Source organism: Miscanthus floridulus, chromosome 3 (genome assembly GCF_019320115.1).
Source record: "Miscanthus floridulus cultivar M001 chromosome 3, ASM1932011v1, whole genome shotgun sequence".
Lineage (NCBI taxonomy): Eukaryota > Viridiplantae > Streptophyta > Magnoliopsida > Poales > Poaceae > Miscanthus > Miscanthus floridulus.
The window spans coordinates 28,032,891-28,056,885 of record NC_089582.1 but is presented as its reverse complement, the minus strand read 5'-3'; the positions used below and the strand labels follow the sequence as shown (position 1 = coordinate 28,056,885).

Below are 23,995 nucleotides of genomic sequence, written 5' to 3'. Positions count from 1 at the left end.
GGCCTCGTTTAGATTGCGAAAAAATTTCAATCCGATGAATAGTAGCACTTTCGTCTTATTTGACAAATATTGTCCAATCATGGATCAACTAGGCTCAAAAGATTCATCTTGTGATTTCGAACTAAACTGTGCAATTAGTTATTTTTTTTACCTACATTTAATACTCCATGCAAGCGGCTAAAAATTGATGTGATGGAGAGAGAGTGAAAAAACTTGAAATTTGGATGGCATCTAAACAAGGCCTAGATGCATATTATAGGCGGCTGAGTCCAAGCCAGTGCATGTATGCAGTAGTAACTTCGTAGGAACAATATTTTGTAACCGTGTATGCTAGTAGTGCTACCTTCCGTGTACGAGCCTAAGTACCGTTGCACGAGCTAGTTTTATGTACGTTTTGGATCAAAAAAATAGCTACGAAACTTTTTATATTTAACCAAATATATAAAAAATATTGATATTATGATACTAAATAAGTGTGATCAGATTCGTTATCAAATATATTTTTTATAGTACACCTCTATTGTCTTATAAATATTTATTATATACTTTTTTATAAATTTATCAAACTATAAATAGTATGAATACAGATAGAAATACAATTTCAACCTTTTTTTAGAATGGAGATGCTCGCCTTCACTGAGTACCTCCCGGCGCCCCGTTCATCAACGCCTAGATGCATGCATAATAGGCGGCTGAGTCCAAGCCAGTGCTCTCAGTAGTAACTTCGTAGGAATATTTTTGAGAAAATTCCTTCGTTGCTATCCAAAGCTATATTAATACCTTCATTGCCATTCAAATTTACATGTTTCCTTTGTTGCCATTGGTTTATATTTTTTTGTTCCCTTATCTGCCATTGCCGTTACTTTCTCTTTAATCCATGGTATACACCGTTAAAACATGTGGCGGTCTCGTCTCTCTCGCTCTTAGCGCCCGCATACCGTGGCTGGCTGACCGCTAGCCGCCTTGCTCCCCACGCTCGCCGCATGACAGCGCGTCGCCTGCACTTGTTGCCACCAAGCGTTCGCCGTCCATGTGTGTCATCACCGCTGAGCCACGTTCGTCGTCCGCGCACGCATGCCATCGCCGGCTGCCTCGCCTCCCTCGTGCTGGTGGTCGATCTGGTGATGGCGCAGGCGCATGCATGCCATCGCAGACTGTTTCGCCTCCCCCGCGCTGGTGTTGCCGTGAATGCCGCGCCATCGGCTTTGTTGGTCCATACGGCGAGCGCAGGGATACGAAGTCGACCAACAAAATTGCTCGAAGATGGCGTCTGCGAACACGAGTACGCGACAAACCCTTGCATTATATTTTGGTATTTACTAAACTTGACTTCAAGCAATGGCGTGGCCTGGCCTGGCCGAGCAGCGGTTCGCCCAAGCTGTCACTCCTGGCTCTGCGACGCGTGGGACGAGCTGGAGGCGGCCCACGCCGAGCGCGACCGGCTCCGGGGCCTCCTCCAGGGCGCCGAGGCGGAGCTGTGGTCGGCGACCGAGCGCGTCGACGCGCTCACCGCCGACTGGAAGGACGCCGCGGCCGGGTGGCATGCCAGGGAGAAGGCGCTGCTGGCGCGCACGCGTGGCGCGGAGGAGGAGGCCGCCGCCGCGTGGGCGGAGAGCGCCGCCGAGATCGACGCGGCGCGACGGGCGCTCGCCGACGGGCGAGAGAGACGAGACCGCCACATGTTTTAACGGTGTATACCATGGATTAAAGAGAAAGTAACGGCAATGACAGATAAGGGAACAAAAAATATAAAGCAATGGCAACCAAGGGAACATGTAAATCTGAATGGCAATGAAAGGATTAATATAACTTTGGATGGCAATGAAGGAATTTTCTCAATATTTTTTAACTGTGTATGCAAGTAGTACTACCATCCGTGTACGAGCCTACTATACGTACAGTTGGACGAGCTGAGCTAATTTTATGTACGTTTTGGATAAAAAATAGCTACCAAACTATTTGTTAGGAAAGAAATGCAAATCTAACACACACACATATATATATATATATATGATCGTGTCAAACTATTTTATATCTATATTTATATCTATACTATAAAGGAGTGAATGAATTGAAAATCATTTGTTAGTCAAAAGAATTTTCGTGCCAGTCTAATTGACAGGTGAACCCACGAGACAAGGACCTCAGCGACATATGAAACATCCGTGTTTCACGTTGCGGACTCCTCGTCCTTGGCGCTTTTTTCCACGCGCGAAAACTTTACCTGCCCGCGCGTACCCACACCCGTCGGCTGCGGTTTCTTTCCCTCCGCAAGGCCAAGCCGCCAACCGCTCCCTCCCCGTCCGCTCGGTCCCCTCGCCTCCCCGATCCAAATCTACAATCCGATCCCCGTCCGCTCGCAACCACCCCCACCCCCAATGCGCCACCGACTTCCCCACCGCGTAAGCCCGATGTGCCACCGTCGACATGCTGGTGGAGGTCCCATAGGGGACACAGCTTGGGTTCATGGGATCCTGCGCCACGGAGCATGCATTTGGCGAGGCTGCTAAAGGGTCAGCCCGGATGCCGTGTCCGTGCAGCAGATGTGGCAACAAGAAAAGAAAAATTAAGAGGCTAATGGGAGAAGATCTTATCAAGTATGGATTCACGACAAACTATACCCGCTGGATCCACCATGGTGAAGCCGATCGTATTAGAGAGGAGGTGGTGATACAGCGTCTCGAGGATTATGATGGAGATGGCGGGGTAGCAGACTGGATGGATGACATTCAGCAGGCACGGTTCGGTGAAGGATTGGAGGAGAAGCCAGAGGAAAGCGCAAAGGTGTTCTATGATATGCTGTCTTCAGCGCAGAAACCCTTGCACGAAAAGACAACGGTATCGCAGTTGGATGCAATTGGACGCATCATGGGGTTGAAGTCGCAGTTTAGCATGAGTCGGGACAACTTCGATGGTATGTTGGCAGTTTTTGGATCCCTGCTTCCGAAGGATCACATCCTGCCGAAGAACTTGTACGAGTCACAGAAACTTCTTCGTGCACTTAAGATGCCGTATGAGCAAATCCATGCTTGTCCAAATGGATGCGTCCTTTTTAGGAAAGATCACGAGGGAGCAACGCACTGTCCAAAGTGCAAATCCTCTAGGTACCTGGAGGTCGACACTAGTGATGGCAAGAAGGAACAGCTGAGTATCCCTACGAAGGTCCTACGGTACCTTCCTTTTATACCAAGGATCCAATGGCTGTACATGACACAGGAGTCCGCGAAACAGATGACATGGCACAAAAATGGCAAAAGGTACAATCCGGACAAGATGGTACACCCATCGGATGGCGACGCCTGGACCCATTTCGATGGCATACACCGTGTTAAAGCTGAGGAGGCTCGCAATGTACGTGTAGCGTTGGCAACAGATGGGTTCAACCCGTATGGATTGTCCACGGCCCCATACACTTGTTGGCCCGTGTTCGTGATACCCCTGAATCCCCCCCCCCCCCGGTGTCATCTTTCAACCCAAGAACGTATTTTTGTCGCTGATAATTCCTGGACATCCGGGGAACAATATGGGTGTGTTCATGGAGCCTGTGTTCGATGATTTGATCGATGCTTGGGAAAAGGGGGTACTGACATACGACCGAGCTACAAAGAGAAACTTCACAATGCATGTGTGGTACCACTACTCCCTGCATGACTTCCTGGCGTATGGCCTATTCTGCGGGTGGTGTGTTCACGGGAAGTTCCCATGCCCAATATGCAAGGCAGGTGTGAGGTTCACTTGGCTGAAGAGTGGTGGCAAGTTTTCTTCGTTCGACCAACATCATCAGTTCCTCCCCCTTGACCATCCATTCAGACGAGACATCAAGAACTTCACGAAAGGTGTTGAAGTCACCGATCCTGCACCTCAGATGATGACCGCTGCCGAGATCCGCGCTGAGATAGAGGCTCTCAAAGTTGATAAAGAGAAAGGTCGTTTTGATGGATATGGTCAGTACCACATGTGGACACATAAATCGGGCTTGACTAGGCTTCCCTATTTCAACGATCTTCTTCTTCCACACAACATTGATTTAATACACACAGAGAAGAATATCGCCGAGGCGCTTTGGGGAACACTCATGGACACAGAAAAGTCAAAGGACAATGTTAAGGCAAGAGTGGACCTAGCAACACTGTGCGATAGACCAAAGCAAGTGATGAAGACTCCCGCGCCTGGCAAGAAATGGAAAAGGACTTCGGTCGATTTCGTTTTGAAGAAGGACCAAAGGAGGGAAGTATGTCAGTGGGTTCAGTCGTTAATGTTCCCTGATGGGTATGCGGCAAATCTGAGGAGGGGAGTGAACGTGTCCACTTGCCGAGTGTTAGGGATGAAGAGTCATGACTTCCACATATGGATTGAGCGGCTCCTTCCAGCGATGACCAGAGGTTTCGTCCCCGAGCATGTGTGGCGCGTCCTGGCAGAGTTGAGCTATTTCTTCCGCTAGCTTTGTGCCAAGGAGCTATCTCGGGCCATGATTGATGACTTAGAGAAAGTGGCACCTATGTTGCTCTATAAGATGGAGAAGATCTTCCCACCTGGCTTCTTCCTCTCAATGCAGCATCTGATTTTGCACCTGCCTCACAAGGCACGAATGGGGGGGCCCGTGCAAGCCCGTTGGTGCTATCCAATCGAGAGATGTCTAAAGGTTCTTCGGAAAAAGTGTAGAAATAAAGCCAGAATTGAGGCATCCATGGCAGAGGCATTCATTCTTGAGGAGGTGTCAAACTTCACAACATCATACTATAAGGATAGCCTTCCCAGCGTGCACAATCCAATCCCTCGTTACAACACCGACGAGAGGTCATCAAATCTCAGCCTTTTCAAAGGTCAACTTGGTAGGGCAAGCACTTCGAGCACCAAGACCTTGCGGAATGATGAGTGGCGCACTATCATGTTGTATGTGTTGTTGAACCTTGACGAAGTGAACCCTTATGTGCAGTAAGTTCTCAATGAGCTTGTTACATACGCCGTCACTATCGTCTATCTATCCAACCCCCTTGTCTCTTGCTTTTTCAGGGAATTTCTGAATACATACTGGACAGGAAATAGGGATCCTTCCCCTCAAGAACAAGATAGTCTTATCAAAGATGGTGTGCCTAATTTCATTTCATGGTTCGAAAAGAAGGTACCATCCAATTTACATCGTTCCATCTGTGACATCCCACTTTGCTCCTACGAGCGAGTAATGATCTATCCGCCCTCACCTTACAGGCACGCACGGATGCGGAAATGGATGAAGAGTTGAAACAGGTTGTCAAAGGCTTCCCCTATAGGGTCAAGTCATTCACCGTATATGATGTGAATGGCTATCGCTTCCACACAAGAAGCCACGAGCTCAGTCGGCCCAATCGAAAAACCACGAATACTAGAGTTCGTACGCCCGGCACCGATGACCGCGACTACTACGGCATAGTCGAAGAAATATACGAGCTCAACTTTGAGCTTCGCGGAGGTCATAAGCCAGTCGTATTCAAATGCCATTGGTTCGATCCCAATGTCACGAGAAGAGCCCCTGAGATTGGACAAGTTGAAATTCGACAAGATTCCCTCTATCAAGGAGACGATGTCTATATTGTGGCTCAACAGGCCATGCAAGTTTATTATCTTCCATGGGCGTGCCAAAAAGATCCCACTCTTGAGGGTTGGTACCTTGCGCAGTTGGTATCGCCGCATGACAAAGTGCCTGTCCCAAATGATGAGGATTACAACTTTGACCCAAACACATATACAGGGGAGTTCTATCAACCTGAGGGGCTAGATGGCATGTTTCACATAGACATGTTTTCGCTGATGGGCATGGAAGTAGACAATGACATTGATGAGGACGATGGAGATGAGGACGATGGAGAAGAGGTGCAAAATGCCACAGACTTAGCACTGCTTGAGCGATTACGGTTTGGCGTTGCCATTGATGACAACGATGGAGATGAGGCGGAAATGTTAGACAATATTGCTAGTGATGACGACACTTGTGATCCGGCCGCTGTCGATCCTGAAGATTATTTCTAATTCATGTAATACTATATTATTATTATTTTCTAGTTATGTTTCGTTCATTTTGCATCTCTATATTTGTCTATATTGTGCTAACTGGTTTACTCTTTGTATTTGCAGGCACTCGACAAAATGCCGGGCGGAAGGTGGACCCGGACCTGCAATTTGCTCTACACGAGGACGACTCAGGAGGTGGAGGCGGAGGCGGAGGCGGAGGTGAGGAGCCGTCTGGCCCACCACCCCCGCGGCCGTCCGAGGAGGGCGGTGCAGTCGTCTGCCGTCCCCCCGCCCGAGGAGGACCGGACGACGACCACTGACGATGAGGACCAGCAGCTGGCCCCCCAGACAGGAGGGGGTGACACTTCCTCTGGGGGGTGGCGGGGGGTGACACTTCCTTTGGGGGGTGGCGGGGGGTTCCACTTCGAGCACCTCATCGGCACCGTACTTGCATGGGTCCTCGCAGCTCCCGACACGGCCGATCCCGTTTCAGAGGAGGTCGGTGATTCATCCCAAGGGCGACAAGTAAGTATCCGTTCATTTTGCATCTCTTCTTGTTCATATGCTGAAAACTGAACTGCGGACTAACAATTTTTCTTACTGACTCCTGTAGGAACTGGGAACTTGTGTTCGGGGGCGATCATCGGCAGTGCAATGGGATCCTCGGCGGCCTAATCCGCCTGCACTACCCTGGTTTGGTCACCCACGCCCAGGTTGAGTCACCTCCCTGGACGTGGGACCACTTCAACTCCGCCGTGGACGCCGTGTACGGCACCGTACAAGAGCGGATCAGGCGTGAGTTCTGGGTGAGTCTACATCACACTATATTGCTCAATACTATGAAATCATTAGACATTCTTGAAATAATGAAAGGACACATGATGTCTGTATGCAGGACTTCTTCACGTTGGAGGAGGGGCATGACCCCGCCTAGGTGACGAAGGTGCAGGACAGGGCATGCAGGGGCCGAGTCATGGACCTGTACTACGAGGCGAGGCTGCAGTGACACATCAACCACTCGTGCGACGTCCTTGGTCGGTACCCAGGGAAGAGCGAGGCTAGGACCATGACACTCACCAGGGAGCAATACCTCGCAATAAGTTATAAAACATTGTTACTGACTCATTCCATGAAGAATAGGTAGCCTTCATTTTATATTCTAACATTTCTAATACAATACTTGATGGCATGCAGATGTGTCCTTCTTGGTGCGCCACCCACAGAGACTGTTGGGCGGCCATCGTGGACAAGTGGGTCTCCGTTGAGTGGAGGGAGAGGCACGCCCTCCATCGGGAGTGCCGCCTGCAGATGGGTGGGCCGGCGCACCACCAAGGCAACCGGCCCCTCAGTTCGTACGCCCAGGCCTGGGTACACGCTACGCACTTATTTATTTATTTATTCTAACGCTCAATTCTCATTACTTCTAATCGTCTTTGTGTTTTCCTCGCAATCCCAGTCGCATGATGGCCAGGAATGCAACGAGTTCATGGCGTACGCCATGGCACACAAGGGCAAGGTGACAGCCCCGGACACCGTCTACAACCCGGAGGATGGGCCCGAGGCGTACAGCAACACGAGCGTCCACAGCAAGCTCACCGACTATGCCTCGTCGGCCCGCGAGCGGCATGGGGAGGACTTCAACCCTGCCACCCAGCCCCTTGATACCGACCTCGTGATGAGGCTGGGAGGAGGGAAGCAGCACGGCCAGTACTGGATGGCCTCCAACATGGTCGACTCGACCTCTGTGCCCAACCTCGCCCAGATCCGAGCACAGAGCACGAGCTCCTCCGTCCCCATTCGACCTCGGCAGGCGAGCACACTGCAGCAGATGGCGGCACTCTAGGTTAGTTCTATTTCATTCGCCATTCATTACTTTTACACATGTACCTTGCATTTGCATTGTTTAAACGTTGGTGATTGAATATTGCAGGCCACTGTGGAGAGGATGGAGGCCGAGAGGGAGGCCGAGAGGGTCGAGAGGGAGAGGGAGAGGGCCCAGAGGGAGGCCGAGAGGGCCGAGTGGGAGGTCCTGAGGGCCCAGAGGGCGGCCGAGGCACAGAGGATGCAGGACATGTTCTCATTCATGTCGAGCCTCGGCACCACTCTCCCGGGTGTGGTGGTGCCCCAGTCGCTGCTCGCTCCAGTTGTGCCTCCTACTCCTCTGGCTCTAGGCACTCCGGTGAGTATATATATATGGTTGATCAAGTCCTTTAGCTTGTGTAGATACTAATGAATTCAATTCTCCTTTGTGCAACAGTCGTCGGGTTCGAACCCAACTCCTTCGCCTCAGCACACACACCTCGGCTGGAGAGGTCCACCACCGCACGGAGGTGCCCCTTCAGGCTCCCATTGGGATCAGTGGCAGTAGGTGGTGCCCCTTCATGTTTCATTGACTTTTCTTGATCTAGGACTTGTGTTGGATGAAGACTTCTTAGATGTTGTCATGGATTTGCTCATTGGATGTGCGTGTGATGGATTATGCAGGAGGATGTGCTTGTGATGGATGTTGGATGTGCTTGTGATGTATTATGGATGTATGTGATGGATTATGTATGCGTTTTGTGTGATGCTAAATGCATGTGTGCTGTCTCATGTATTATATATGAGTTTTGCGTGTTTGCTTTCGAAGGAAAGCAACAAACAAAAAAATTGCAAATTTTCCAGCTTTGCCGAGTGCCAACACTGGGCAAAGAAGTCTTTGCCGAGTGCCAGGGGTGTGGCACTCGGCAAAGCTGGAAAAAAATGCTACAAAAGCCACTTCCCCAGTTTTGCCGAGTGCCACAGCCTGGCACTCGGCAAAGAGGTCAATTTTGCCGAGTGCCAGATGGTACCACTCGGCAAAGACTATTTTTAAAAAGATTTTTTTTAAAAAAAATGGTTTCTTTGCCGAGTGCTGAGCCCTGGCACTCGGCAAAAATTCAAATTTTACCGAGTGACAGTCCCTAGGCACTCGGCAAAGCCGGTGTCAAATGTTGACGGCAGTTATTTTTTTGCCGAGTGCGGGTTTGGCACTCGGCAAAGACTTTGCCGAGTGTCGATTTTTGGCACTCGGCAAAGAAATTTTTGCCGAGAGACCTTTGCCGAGTGCAGCACTCGGCAAAGCCTTTGCCGAGTGCTTGGCTGGCTTTGCCGAGTGCCCCCAGCACTCGGCAAAGAGGGCGTCTGCAGTTGTGTCAGCGACATATGAAACATCCGTGTTTCACGTACGGACTCCGTCCTTGGCGTTTTTTTCCGCGCAAAAACTTTACCCGCCCGCGCGTACCCACACCCGCCGGCTGCGGTTTCTTTCCCTCCCGATGCCTCCGCAAGGCCACGCCGCCAACCGCTCCCTCCCCATCCGCTCGGTCCCCCTCGCCTCCCCGATCCAAATCTACAATCCGATCCCCGTCCGCTCGCAACCACCCCACCCCCAATGCGCCACCGACTTCCCCACCGCGCAAGCCCGATGTGCCGCCGTCGACATGCCGGTGGAGGTCCCATAGGGGACACAGCTTGCGTTCATGGGATCCTGCGTCGCGGCGGCGACCCACGGTGCGCGTCGCTCAGTGGCCTCCTCTGCGTGCTGTCCGGAGGCACCGGCAGCCGCCATCTCCTCTCCAACGCTGGCGTCTCGATCCCTCTGACACTTCTGCAGTGCATTCGGTCGCCGGGGGACGGCCCGCCGGGGGTGGATCTCACAGAGATCACTACTGGAGGCGCATGCTTTGCCGAGGGCCTCTGACACTTCTGCAGTGCATTCGATGAGCGACAGGCCTAAACGGGCGGCCTGCCTGGGGGTGGAGGTTGTGGAGCGGACGCGGTGGCCGGCCAACTGGGTGGCGGCGCGCGTTGAGCGGCAACCAGCCCTGCCCAGGGCTTCTTCCTCTCACTATTTGTCCTCCCCTGAGGTCTGCAGGTTAGTCCGCCAACACCGCCCCTCTGATTTCCAATCGTTCACAGATTGATGGGGAACTTCATGGCTTCCTGCGACATTAGTGGAAGCTTTGGTATCCAAGACCATAAGTTTCCACGGTATTATCTTGATTTTGCAAGTAATAATCTTTTGATTTACGGTTGTACCAGATCAGGCGACGGTGACCTTTCTCACTACTCAGATCGGAGCGTTGATCTTAGAGGGAGGACCTGGTTCCTGGTGAGCACAACACTGTGCAGATGCTTGCTTCAGTAGATATTCTATTTCTTTTAGCTTGTTTGATTGATTCATTGGGTTCATGATTAATTGGTCCTATTCTACCTGTCTGGTCTGCCCTTTCTGGTTGGATCACAAAAAATGACATTGTTAAGTAGGTGTCCTTAAGCTTTTCTCTTCATGAACTGTATTTCCACTGCTATGGTGCTATAGTTATTCCCAAAATTTACAATACCCTTCCTCACAAGTGTAAACTTACTCTTAATAATCAGGAAGCTTAAAGTTTCTTAAAAGAAAACATGATCTACCTGATGTCAAAGTAATGATCTGGATGCACATTTTATTTATTATTGGTTCATGAACCTTAAGAACAATCAAATGAACAAGTGCTAATCATTTCCAAAAGGGCTGGCTTTGGGCTTGCTACGTCATATTCTAAAAATCTAGACTTGATTCAGAAAAATAGAATAGTTAGATTTTGCGAAGCCATTTTATACATATGTAAAGTGTTCTCTAATTCTTTCTTATTAATAATATAGTGCAATCTGCAGGCACCGTCTTTTTGTTTTTTGCGCTGATCCGAAGCCACTGTCAGCCAAAAAAAGGTATCATTTACTTACATCTTTTATTTACACATTTCGTCAACCTGCAATTAACATCTCTATTTTTGCCACTGATCCCAAGCCTCAGCCGGCAAAGGAACAGACTTAAGTTCATAAGAACCGGTGTTCTACTGTCCGAGAGCAAAACTAATATTTTCTTTCTATCAGCTCAGCCCCACAGATACAACTACCACCTTCTTTGTCAATGATAACTGAACAAGGACAAATCTCAGTTCGAGAAACAATGCTTAGTTGCTTACTCATGTTTCACATTCAAGTCTCCCTACTGTTGTTGCACCTACAAAGGTAATTGTTCGTATTTGTTTAGTTAATTTTTTGGTGTGTATAAAGAGATCTTGTAAATGAGCCAAATCAAGCACAAACACCCTCGCCCTGTTCTCATTATCTTCATACTTCCTGTAAAACTGCTATCATGTCATGGGAATTGTAGTGTTCTAACAATGAATCCAAAATATATATTCTTGAAATCCAAAATAAACACTTGGTGAGGATAAACACAAACTTTCTTTTAGTGTACTTTGCTTTATACAACATTTTAGTACTATACGGAAATTTAGTAGCTAACCACTGCAATTTAATGTGGGCGCTATTATAATGACGATGTTTACACCATATTTTTGAGCTTATTCCTATGGAAGTCCCTGATTGGAAAAACTGTACGAAGTCTTTAAAAAACAGATTTGAAGTCTGGTATGGGGATGTGAGAAGTAGGAGAGAAATAGGAAGATGTTGTAAGGAGATGGACTCTGATGATGGTAACGCAAGCTGAACATACATGATTCGATCAGAGCTCAGCGAGTTGTTTGGTGTGGGATATGGAGATGTTAGCTCTTAGCTTTACAAATGTTTATGTACTTCATACCACTTGAGTTTTTTATGTCATGTAGCCTATTGTATAGCAGCTTTAGAGCTTTGGAGTATGAGTCAAAATGAGGAGGAATGAAATTATGTTCGTTACAATAGAATACGATGATATTATAATCTTATTATAGACACACATTCTCTTTTTTTATATACTTTTGAAAAATGTGATTTTATAAATAATAAAAAATTTATTTGATTTAAAATTATAGACACACATTCTCTTTTTTTATATACTTTTGAAAAATGTGATTTTATAAATAATAAAAAAATTATTTGATTTAAAATTATGTGTAATGTGTTCTGTGTAAAACCAAAAAGGCGTGAGTGCCAAAGGTCAACATGTTCTATTTAAAGCTCGATGGAATGAAAAGAAAAATACAAATTGTTTTTTTTTGTGTGTGTGTCAAAAATCACTTATTTTAAATTACTACTCCCAATCAAGAAGCATCTCTATTGTCTTTGTTTGCAGATATACTCCAACGATCTGTAGAATTTGGTGTGGTCACCGGTGGTTGTGTGTGGTATGATGCCCCATCAGATCCTGTGAAGCTTCTGATGCAGCACACAAGAGCACTCATGAATTTTCTTTTTTTCCCCCTTGGAGACTTGGTTTACAGACTAAATCACAGAATTGGAGATTGCAGCATAACTACTGCAATTATATTGAGCAACAAAAGTAATTTTTTTTTCTAATAGATATAGATATTATTGTTATAGGAATTTACAAATTTGTAAATATTATAAAAGGTTATTAACATAAATCTGAAACTCTAGAACCTTTTCTGTGAGTAGCAGCAAGGTTTTACGTTTCCCTATCACGAGCGTCTAAAAAACGATGATATAATCTCCTACAACTAAAAAGAAAAAAGTGTGGATATTTTTTTGTGCGACATTTATTTTGGTTCATCCATCTATCCACGCCTGCGATCCCACGACATCCCCCGCATGCACATTGATTACAGGTTAATCTTAATTACTGATTGATCATGCCATTCTCCTTAATTGAATATTATCTGTCATATGATAGAGGAATCACGGCAAAATAGAAAGTAGAAAATTATTGTGCTATCTATATACACATTGCATGTTTACATGCACGAAAGAGAATTAACATAGAAGGAAAGAGAATTAAGACAAAAGGAACATCTTTGCATTTCTGAGAACCTTGCTAAATCTGCCTACATTTAATTACTTCCCCTCTTTGCATTTGCAAAAGGGACAGCTTTTTCCCCCTTTCATTTGGTTTCACGCTCACGTGTTCCATCGCCCTCGCTTGCTTTTTCTTGTTGAAATTGCTCTTGGGTCTGTTCATTTTGAATCATTTCCCTATATCCCCGTTCCCCAATCCATGGTCCATCTAGACACCATTTATTTTTGGATTAAACTAGGTAGTGTGCCCGTGCATTGCTACAGGATAACTAACAATTTATACTAAAAACACACGGATCGCACGATAAGATAACAATACTATAAAAATTAAATACCAACGTTAAAGTGACATTTAATCCAAAAAGCAAAGTTTATGAATTTAACACAGTCACGGAGTGCGCGGCGTTGCAGGCTCACAAACTCTACTTTATAGACATTTCCGTGATGCGGCTAAGATAATGTTTTATATTGGTAGGAAGAAATCTCCGAAGCTATGAGATGATTGATGTCTTGCAATGATCCTTTCATTAATTTAGTTTTCTATTTATGTTTAATTGTTTATTCAGTCTATTTTATAGGCACGTCGGTAGATAATGGATGACAAAATTCAAGCATCCACAATTTATCTCTTTACTTTGAGCATGGGCATGCATGAAAAACGAAGATGTCTTTACACTGCAGAAATCTTTCAAGAAGATCATGAATAGATTATTCTTGTATTGAATATTATATATATAATCACCTAAATATTCTAATTAAACTATAAAATTTTGATTTAGGATATGAGATAAGACATGCAAATAGATATTTCAAAACTACCTGTAGAGTACAAAGAACTTAATAAATAAATCTTTCTGGAGGCAACCCAAATTCTTTCTAATCTTTCATTTGGTGTAGTTAGTGTTATCATAGTTCCCGCATGTATTCATGGGAAATAAATCGTGGACAAAATATGGATACTTTTTGGTATGACATTCCAACATGGGTCCATCGTCCTGCCAATATCCTTGAGGCAGATCACATAAAGGATGAGAGTCCCTCTATGAGATTGCTCACAAGAAACTCAAACTTATATCTGATCATGGTAATGTTGAATTGCTTTGCATCAAAAGCATCGGCAATGATAAACGGGGACATAGGTTTTAGTATGCATAGTGGAGGAAAACTCAACCTTGGCCTTCTCAGCAGCTTTTCTGAGCCTTTGTAGTGCTAACTTGTCCTTACTCAGATAGTCAAGAGGTGCACCATAAAATTATGCACCACTAAGAAAAAGTGTCACCATTGGTTGCCTTGACCTGAAAAATGTGTCGAAATTAAGAATTACAACACCTAATTCAACATCTTGGAACAGACACTCAAGTGGATACCTTATTCTACAATATATGTTTGTGTGAAATAGTCCTAAAGCCACACATATTTATACTATGAGTATAACATACTTTGTTTTAAAATTTTATGAGAGATTTTTTAAGACACGTAGTATTATCCATGTGACAGACACTAATATTTACACATATACTCGAACCTGTATGTACAGGATTATATGGAGATGCAGCAGAACTTATTCATGGATTTATTGGCGCATGAAAAGAATGGATATCGGAGAATTCTTTCTACCGATATAAAATATTATCTTGGCCATATCACGAAAAAGTCTATATAGTAGAGTTTGTGAGCCTGCGATACCGCGCTCTCCATGACTGTGTTAATTTCATGAACTTTGCTTTTTGAATTAAATGTCACTTTAATGTCGGTATTTAATTTAACAGTATTGTTATCTTATCGTGGGATCCGTGTGTTTTTAGTACAAAAGATTTAGTTGTCCCATAGCAATGCACGGGCACGCTACCTAGTTTATGAAAAGAATGATACATGTGTCATGTACTGCCTCGGTGAGTTGCGATACAAAATGTACTACCTCGGTTATTTTTTAGCCTTTTTTGAAATTTTTTCACAAATGTCTATGGAGGAAAGATTTCAAAATTTGGACCCTTAGCACAGCGCCAGCGTCCCTGGCGCCGAGCTCTTCGGCAAAAAGCCAACGTGGCGGTGACATAGTAGGGAGCTCAGCGCCAGTCACCCTGGCGCCAAGCTCGGCACCATAGATCTTAGCGCCGAGCTCAACGCCTAGGTGACTAGCGTCGAGCTTGTGTTTTAACCCCGGCCCCAACCTTCCTGCCCGAGCCTTCTTCCTCTTCTTTCTCCTCTCTCTTGAGTTTTTTCTCTCCCTACTTCGCCCTACCTCACGAATCGGCATATTGGACCTTGGAAACTTTGATTTGATCCGTAGATCTTCAAGAGCAAGGTATCCTTGCTCCCCTTCTAGTTTTTTCGCATCGATTCAGTATATATTAGTCAGATTTTTCAACCTAAGAATCGTCATTACTTAGGGTTTCATTCTATCCCTCAATATTTGTATTATATAACCGTAGAATGATGCCAAGGTGTGGAAAAGTTAGTAAACCTAGCTAACCGCAGCGCATGTAGTTATGTTATGGGTTCATTGTTGTGCATCAAATGGGAAACCCTAGGTTTACAGTTTAATGTTAATTGCTTTTGGTTCTTAGAATGAAATTGGTTGTATTGTAGTTATGGTTCCCATTGACATTTATTTGTGATGTTTTGATTTTTGTTTGTTAAATTACATCCGTTTTGTTAGATGCAAGAAATGTATCGGGAGGAGTTTTGGCGAAAACGGGGTCGTCCTTGAGAATTATACCCCGACGCGTCTAGCAAAGATGTCCCCGTCCCTCCTGACCTCCCTATCCCTAACTGTGACTGTGGTTTCCCGGCCCACATTTTTCAATCGAAACATCCGGACACAGCGGCACGGTGCTTCTACACACGCAGTCATTTTAATGTAAGAAATTGTTTGCACTATCTTTTTTCTTTAATTGTGTAAGTATGCTATTAATATTTTGTTGGAATCTTGTTGTGTAGGACCATGAGAGGTGTTTTTTCTTTCAGTGGATTGACGGTGCAGACAAGATTGATCCTAGGTACCTCCTTTTTGACAATTGGTTTAGAGGGAGACATCCACGTGAGCACTTCAAGCGGTGGGTTCCACCCCCTAACCCTCCACCAATGACGGCTAAGGAGAAGCATCTAGCCACAGTTAGATGACTCGAGGAACCTCCTCTGTGCGATTACAGAGATTGAGCTATGATAAACCCTAAAAATATGTTGAAGTTTGTGTGTCCAAACAAGCATGAAGTAAGTGCAAAGTGTATGTTTTGAAATGTTGAGCTATATGTGTTAATGTACTAATGTCACCTTATTTAGGTGTTTTCAATGGTGAAGTGTCATTTCAAGGAGTGGTTGTATGGTCCTAAGAACAAATGGCCGGAAGAACCGCGAAAGGTTAAGGAAAAAAAGAAAGAAAGGGTAATTTACAAAGCACCTCTTGTCATGTGCGAATATGGTGTTAAATCCAACTATGGCCTAGTCCCTTCGGAGCTTGGAATAGGCCATTAATGTGGCCATATGGTTGACTATGATGAGGTTGGTTATTTTTGTGGTAAATATGAAATCGTATTTTGTTTCTTTTGCTAAGACATATATGATATAATTTTTTGTTTGAATATAGCACTAGGAAATGAGGTGGGAATGTTATGATGGTCAAGCTAAGTTCTTGGATGAACTGAAGGGGAGGCAAGTAATTGCACAGAAGAGGGGATATGGACCTAACTACATCAACCTATTCGTTAAACATCACAAAAAAAGATGCGTGAGTTTGCTAGACAGCGCGGTATTTGTAACTCGATCGATGTTGGGCTTGACAAATGGGGATTGGAGAGACGAATGACATTAGAGGAGGAGAGGACAAGGAAGGAGGCAAGGGAGGAGACAAGAGTACAGATGTAGGTCTTAAACGAGCATGTTGTTGCATTATGTGCCAGTGAGTGCTTAAAAGCCTTTTTATGCCTGATTTTAAATGTAATATAATCGCGTTGCTAACTGATTGCATTTTATACATGTAGGGATTGGATGCAGCGAGGAACATGCCGTAGAGGTGGCTCGTGAAAGGTATGAGGAAAAGAAGTTAGATGAGCATAGATCGCGAGCTGGTCGCACCGTTCAATCACCGATTGTGTTGTCTAATAAGGGGGACGAGGATGAGGATGACGCTGGCAGACTGAGTGAGCTCATCGCTCTAGCAGAGGTGGGCTTGCAGACGGAGGAGGCTGAGGATGACACTGGCAGACTGAGCGAGCTCATCGCTCTAGCAAAGGCGGGCTTACAGGCGGAGGAGGATGACGACGCGTTCTTCACTCAGGCCGCAGAGGCCACAGATGAAGCGGAGGTCGTTTATTATAGGCGACAGGCAGGTCAGAACAATGCAGGTGAGCCTAAACACAGCAAAAGGGTTGTGGTAGAGGACTAGTACTTGGATGATGAGTTGCTTACTCAGTATGTTTTAGACTGAAGATTTGAAAGTGCATTTGCCCCCTATGTGGGTTTTGGTGTATTGATGACATCCAAATTAAGGGCTAATGTGATCTTAATGAGATATGTCATAGCTATTACTCATTATGCGCTCTCCAATGGTTTTATTTTTGTTTTTGAGTTTAGGATCCACCGCATTATAAAGTGGGATGCAAACTTAGTTGGTCTGAGGAAGATATAGTGCTCAAGCATAAAAATAAAATCAAAAGAGAGACACTCTAGCACTATAAGGTAGTAGATGTACTCCGCATGCAGATAAATAGGTCGAGGATCGACCCACCTAGTGAACCCATAGTTTTCTTCGACCAAGAAAGATAGCAATAAGTATGTCATGTAAGTTGTATAGACGAGGAACATATTGAAGAAACAAATACTAATAGCAAGTACCCATGCTCGTGGGCATTTGAAGAAACGACGACCTCCATCTATTCCCTCAGTGAACATCTGCACTAGGCAGTCCTCACCATGCATGCATTTTGGCCACTCTTCTTTCCGTTCATCATATCCTCTCAGTGGTGCCTCTTTGGTGAAATCATTTTTGCTCTCAAATGGGAACGTCTCATAAAGAGCTTCCTCAAAGAAATCGGGACCAAGAGGACCCTCCCACCTAATGGTTGTTCCATTCCCCTTTCCTCTCCCTCTAGACGACCCTCCTGACATTGGTACTACAACAAAAGAAAATACTGAGGAGTGCTCTTCTTCCTTGTTTTGTGTGTTGAAAGCATCTAGGCCCCTAGTTGGGTTTCGGTGATTAATGACAATATGTGATTACTATGACTAACGTATGTTTTGCAGAGTCAATTAAGTTAGGCCACGGTAATGGAGATCGATTGGGCTATCATGGTGGTCATGCCCCTATGATGGAAATCATTTCGGTTTTCAAAGGATGGACGACAAGGTTAAGGATAGACTAGTTCTAAGTATCGTTTGGTGTTAAGGAGACACTTAGAGTAGTTTAGGACTTTGTTTTGCCTTTGGTCGTACTATTAAGGGGGGTATGGATGGGTAGGTTGACCTAGGTGAGTCTAGTGGGTTAGGTGTGGTGCACACTTGCTAAATCTAGCACTAGGTAGCTCCTAAAAAGCCCTTAGATCCATTGGAGCAAACTTCATTCACATATGATTGAGAATTAGAAGTGAATGGTGGGTCAAATACTAACTGGACGCTGGTTCCGGTGTGACCGGACACTGGCGCAAAGTCCGGTCAGTTCATTTGATCAAGGTGATTTCGTCTGGTGCGACTGGACGCTGAGAGGTGAGCGACCGGACATGTCCGGTCACTACTTAAACACTGGAGTTCGGGGAGAACTGATCGGAGTGTCCGGTCACCCCGTAGAGGCACATAACGGTTTGTTTTGAACTCGGGTGTATAAATACTTCCTCCATTCATGTGAGGGGGTACTTTTGCTCATTCCAACAGCTGAGAAACACCTTTGAGAGTGCTAAGAAGAGCAAGGTCCAAGTGAGGTGATTGATATTTGAGAATCCCAAAGAGAGCCCTCATTAGTGAAAGCAAAAGTAGCAAAGTGTGCATCCACCCTTCTCATTAGGCTTGTTGTAGTCAAGTGAGAGTTCGTGCTTATTACTCTTGGTGATCGCCATCACCTAGATGACTTGGTTGTGATTGGGAGCTTGGTGATCATCCGGCGAAGCTTGTGGATGACCCAACTCAAGTTGTGAGCGGTTGTGGGTGATTCACTGTAACGGAGTGTCAAAGAATCAACCCATAGAGAGCACTTGATCCTTATGTGGATCAAGGGGGAGCTACACCCTTGCGCAGGTGCTCCAACGAGGACTAGTGGGGAGTGGCGACTCTTCGATACCTTGGCAAAACATCGCCGTGTTCCTCCTTCTCTCTTTACTCTGAGCAATTCAATTCTTGTCATTTACATTCATAGAATTGTCATGCTAGAGTAGGATTGGAACATATGTTGCTAAACTTTTGTGCGGTGGATCAATAGAAACACTTTCTAGGCACAAGGGATTAATTGGGCTAAACGTAGGACTTAATTATTGCAATGAAATTTAGATTTAGCCCAATTCACCCCCCCCTCTTAGGCATCTTGATCCTTTCAATTTGCATCAGAGCCTCATGCTCACATATTTAGACTTAACCATCTAGAGAAAGATGTCTCACGGGGATGGTCCTCCTCCTATCTTTGAGGGGGCTGATTTTCCATATTGGAAAATCTGCATGGAGGCGTATTTAGAAGCTCTAGATGTTGGAATACTTAGAGTCGCCTCACAAGGTTTCCCAAAACCTCGGGATGCCACACACCTACAAGGCAATGAGGTGAATTACGAGAAATGAAATGCAAAGGCTAGAAACACCATATTTAGAGGCCTTTGTAAAGATGTGTTCAACTGGGTGAGGAACCACAAGGATGCCCATGCACTATGGTCGGACATTTGTGCGCTCCATGAGGAAACTAAGAGCGAGTGTGAGGAACGCTATCATCTTGTCATGAAAAAGCTAAATTCATTTGAGATGCTTCCAAAAGAGAGTGCTAATGAAATGTACTCATGCTTGAATGTTCTTGTAGAGGAAGTCAATGGGCTTGGACTTACTCAAATGCAACCATCCAACGTTGTAAGAAGATTTTGAGTGTCCTCCCCATTGACAAATATGGGCATATTGTGACCGTGCTTCATCAAGGTGATCTTTCCACCGCTATACCGACACAAATCTTAGGAAAAATCAATGCTCATGAGATGTACATGCACATCACACCTCAAGATGGCTCATCCTCTACAAAGAAGAAAGAAAAAGACTTAGCATTCAAAGCTAGCCAAGAGAAGGGCAAAGCAAGAATTGAGTATGAGAGCTCAAGTGATGATGAAGTTGATGATGCAAGTCTTGCTCTCATGGTGAGAAGAACCACCAAGATACTAAAGAAGCTCAACAAGAGTGGCATCAAGTTTGATGGGAAGAAAAAGAAGTTCTTCACTAGCTCTAGAAGGAAGCCAATCTCAGAGATGGATTGCTACAATTGTGGAGAACTTGGTCATCTAGCACACCAATACACAAAACCCAAGAAAGACAAGTACAAGAACAAGTACAAGGGCAAGAAAGATGACTCAAGTAATGAAGAAGATGAAAAGAAGAAAAGCAAGCCATACAAGAAGAAAGATGGCAAGAAGGACTTCCACAAGAAGAAGAATGAAAAGGCCTACATTGTCGGTGATTGGCTCACGGACATTGATTTATCTAGTTGCTCATCTGATGATGATAGTGATAATGAGAAGGTGGCCGCAATTGTGATTGACTCTTCATCATCTTCACCGACACCACCGCTATCATCCTCTACACACCTATGCCTTATGGCCAAGAGTGAACGAAAGGTATCAAATGATGATGATAGTAGTAGTGATGATCATGCTAATAATGATGATTGTGATAGTGATGATGATTAATTTGAATCACCTTCATATGATGAACTTGTCAAATTGCTAAACAAATATACTAGGATCATTAGAAAGACTAGAGCTAAGAATGACAAGCTAGAAGCTAAGAATGATTCTCTTTTAGCTAAATGTGATGTAGCCAGAAAGGCTAGTGTTGAGTTTAGAGAAGCAAATGATGCTATATCATCCAAACTCAAGGAGCTCAAATCTTCTAAGAAAGAGCTTAAAGAAAAACATGATAAACTTGAGAGGATACACAATGAGCTCATCACTAGCCACAACATGCTAAAAGAAGAATATACTACTCTTAAGATTAATCATGATAATCTTGTCATTGCTTAAGAATATTTATCCAATGAGCCACATGATGCTACTAACAATGTTATTAAGATTGATATAGCTACATCGTGTGATGATTTGATCATTGAGAGCATTGAGCAAAGTTCTAGTAGCAAGGGCAAGCAAGTGGTTGAGACCGATAATTATGATGAGTATGTCAAGCTCAAGAATGACAATGAAAAGCTAAAGAAAGATCTTGAAGAGCTCAAAACCACCAACACCATAGTGCTAGAAACTCTTGATCATGATGGTGATTTGATTCTTGGGAATGAGAAGTTAAAAGAAGAGAACAAGAAGCTCAAGGAAGAGAAAAATAATGATGCACTCAAGGAAGAGAACAAGAAGCTCAAATTGAAGAAAGAGCATCTCAAGATTGGATTGAGCAAGTTCACAAGAGGCATGCATCTTCAAAGTGAGCTACTAATGAACACCGTCATGAAGATGGATAGAAATGGCATTGGGTACTTGGCAAACCAAGAGAAGAAGGCTCAAGCTCAACAACAACACAAGTCAAAGCCAAAGCTAAAGAGATGTTTTGAGTGTGGACAAAAAGGCCATTTTGCCCATGAGTGCCAAACTCCACCACCACAACCCTTGCCTAAGCATGCTAGACCTTTTGCCTTCAATGCTCATTACATGCTTAGAAAGGATTCTAGTGGAAAGATAAAAGTCATGTTCTTAGGACCTCCCAACAAGAATAGGCCTAAGAAAATTTGGGTTGCAAAGTCACTTGTTGAGAAGGTGAAGGGCTCTCAACAAGTTTGGGTTCCTAAAGCTTGATCTCTTGTGCGTAGGTAAACTACAAGACCAGTGGAAGTCATTGGATTATTGATAGTGGTTGCACACAATATATGACCGGTGATCCTCGTATGTTCACCTCACTAGATGAAGAAGTAGATGGACAAGAAAGAATCACATTTGGAGATAATTCAAAGGGCAAGGTTAAAGGATTAGGTAAAGTGGCAATATCAAATGATCATTCTATCTCAAATGTGCTATATGTTGCTTCATTGAGCTTCAACTTGCTATCTGTTGGACAATTATGTGATCTTGGCTTCCAATGCTTGTTTACCGAGAAGGAAGTTGTTGTATCTAAGAAGGATGATGATCAAGTGATATTCAAAGGATTTAGATACAACAACCTATATCTAGTGGACTTCACCTTCGAAGATGCTAATTTGAAGACTTGCCTATTCACTAAAACAATACTTGGGTGGCTATGGCATAGAAGACTTGCTCATGTTGGGATGAGCTCACTCAAGAAGCTAATGAAGAATGATTTGGTGAGAGGGTTGAAGAATGTGAAGTTTGAGAAGGACAAGCTTTGTAGTGCATGTCAAGCCGGCAAGCAAGTTGCAAATGCTCATCCAACAAAAGCTTTCATGTCAACCACAAGAGTACTAGAACTCCTTCATATGGACTTATTTGGACCAACAACATACAAGAGTTTAGGAGAAAATCTTTATTGTCTTGTGATTGTTGATGACTATTCAAGATATACATGGGTATTCTTCCTTCATGATAAATCCAAAGTTGCATCATACTTCAAGAAGTTTGCCAAGAGAGCACAAAATGGGTTTGAAGTGAAGCTCAAGAAGATTAGAAGCGACAATAGGAAAGAATTTGACAATACAAACATAGAAGCTTATTGTGATAAAGTTAGGATCAAGCATGAGGTCTCCGCAACATATACTCCTCAATAAAATGGTGTAGTTAAGAGAAAGAACCAGATATTGATCACACTAGCAAGAACAATGCTTGATGAGTACAACACTCCCAAAGCTCTATGGGCAGAAGCTATCAACACCGCTTGCTATGCATCAAACCACCTATTCCTTCAAAAGTTTCTTGGCAAGACACCTTATGAGTTGCTCAATGGAAAAAAGTCAAATGTCTCCTTTAGGGTGTTTGATTACAAATGCTACATCTACAAGAAGCGGCAACACCAATGGAAGTTTCAAAGACGTTGTGATATTGGTTTTCTTGTTGGTTACTCATCAAAGTCCAAAGCATATAGAGTATTTAATCATACCACCGGCTTGGTTGAAGAAACATATGATGTGGAATTTGATGAATCTAACGGCTCCCAGGGAGCACATGAGAATCTTGATGATGTAGGTGATTAACCATTAAGGGAGGCTATGATGAATATTCCGGTTGGAGACATCAAGCCTAATGATGATGAAGATGATGTGCAAGTGATTAATCCACCTTCTTCATCAAGTGTGCCACCAGATGGTGAAAAAGATGGGAGAGTAGAAAATGAAGATACTCATGTCTCCCATGAGCAAATGGTGACATAAGCACATGATGTTGATGCTCCACAACCTCCCCCTCAAGTGGTTGATAGAAGAAATTCACCTCTACTACAAGCTCATCCACAAGATCTCATCATAGGGAGTCCATCAAAGGGAGTAATGACTCGATCTCAAAAGCTTGCTTTATTTATTGAACATCACTCTTTTATCTCTTGCTTTGAGCCTACTAAGATAGAAGAAGCTCTTCAAGATTCGGATTGGATAAATGCCATGCATGAAGAGTTGAACAACTTCACCCGCAATGAAGTTTGGACTCTTGAAGAGCGACCACAAGGCGCAAGAGTCATTGGAACAAAGTGAGTGTTCCGCAACAAGCAAGATGATCAAGGCGTTATTGTGAGGAACAAGGCAAGACTAGTTGCAAAGGGGTTTTCTCAAGTTGAAGGTTTAGATTTTGGAGAGACCTTTGCACTGGTTGCAAGACTAGAAGCCATTCGTATCCTCCTTGCATATGCATCACATCATGAAATGAAACTATATCAAATGGATGTGAAAAGTGCATTTTTAAATGGCTTTATTAATGAACTAGTCTATGTTGATCAATCTCCTGGGTTTGAAGACCCTAGATATCCTAATCATGTTTATAGGTTGTCCAAGGCGTTATATGGGCTTAAGCAAGCCCCAAGAGCTTGGTATGAGTGCCTTTAGGATTTTCTCATTGAGAAGGGCTTCACCATTGGGAAGGTCGACACCATACTATTCACCAAGAAGCTTGATGGACATATCTTCATTTGC

The 23,995-nt window shown here is 44.4% G+C and overlaps 1 protein-coding gene across 1 annotated transcript in view; it reads left to right on the top strand.

Moving 5' to 3' along the window:
* The first annotated feature begins 9,748 nt into the window (after positions 1 to 9,748).
* LOC136541507 (uncharacterized) overlaps positions 9,749 to 23,995 on the top strand; it is a 37,426-nt gene continuing 23,179 nt past the window's right edge. Inside the window, exons 1-4 of the mRNA XM_066533426.1 lie at positions 9,749 to 9,883; positions 10,051 to 10,120; positions 10,669 to 10,722; positions 10,888 to 11,025. Of these exons, the coding sequence (XP_066389523.1) occupies positions 10,925 to 11,025 (101 nt within the window). The 5' untranslated portion in view covers positions 9,749 to 9,883; positions 10,051 to 10,120; positions 10,669 to 10,722; positions 10,888 to 10,924. The remainder of the gene's footprint in view (positions 9,884 to 10,050; positions 10,121 to 10,668; positions 10,723 to 10,887; positions 11,026 to 23,995) is intronic.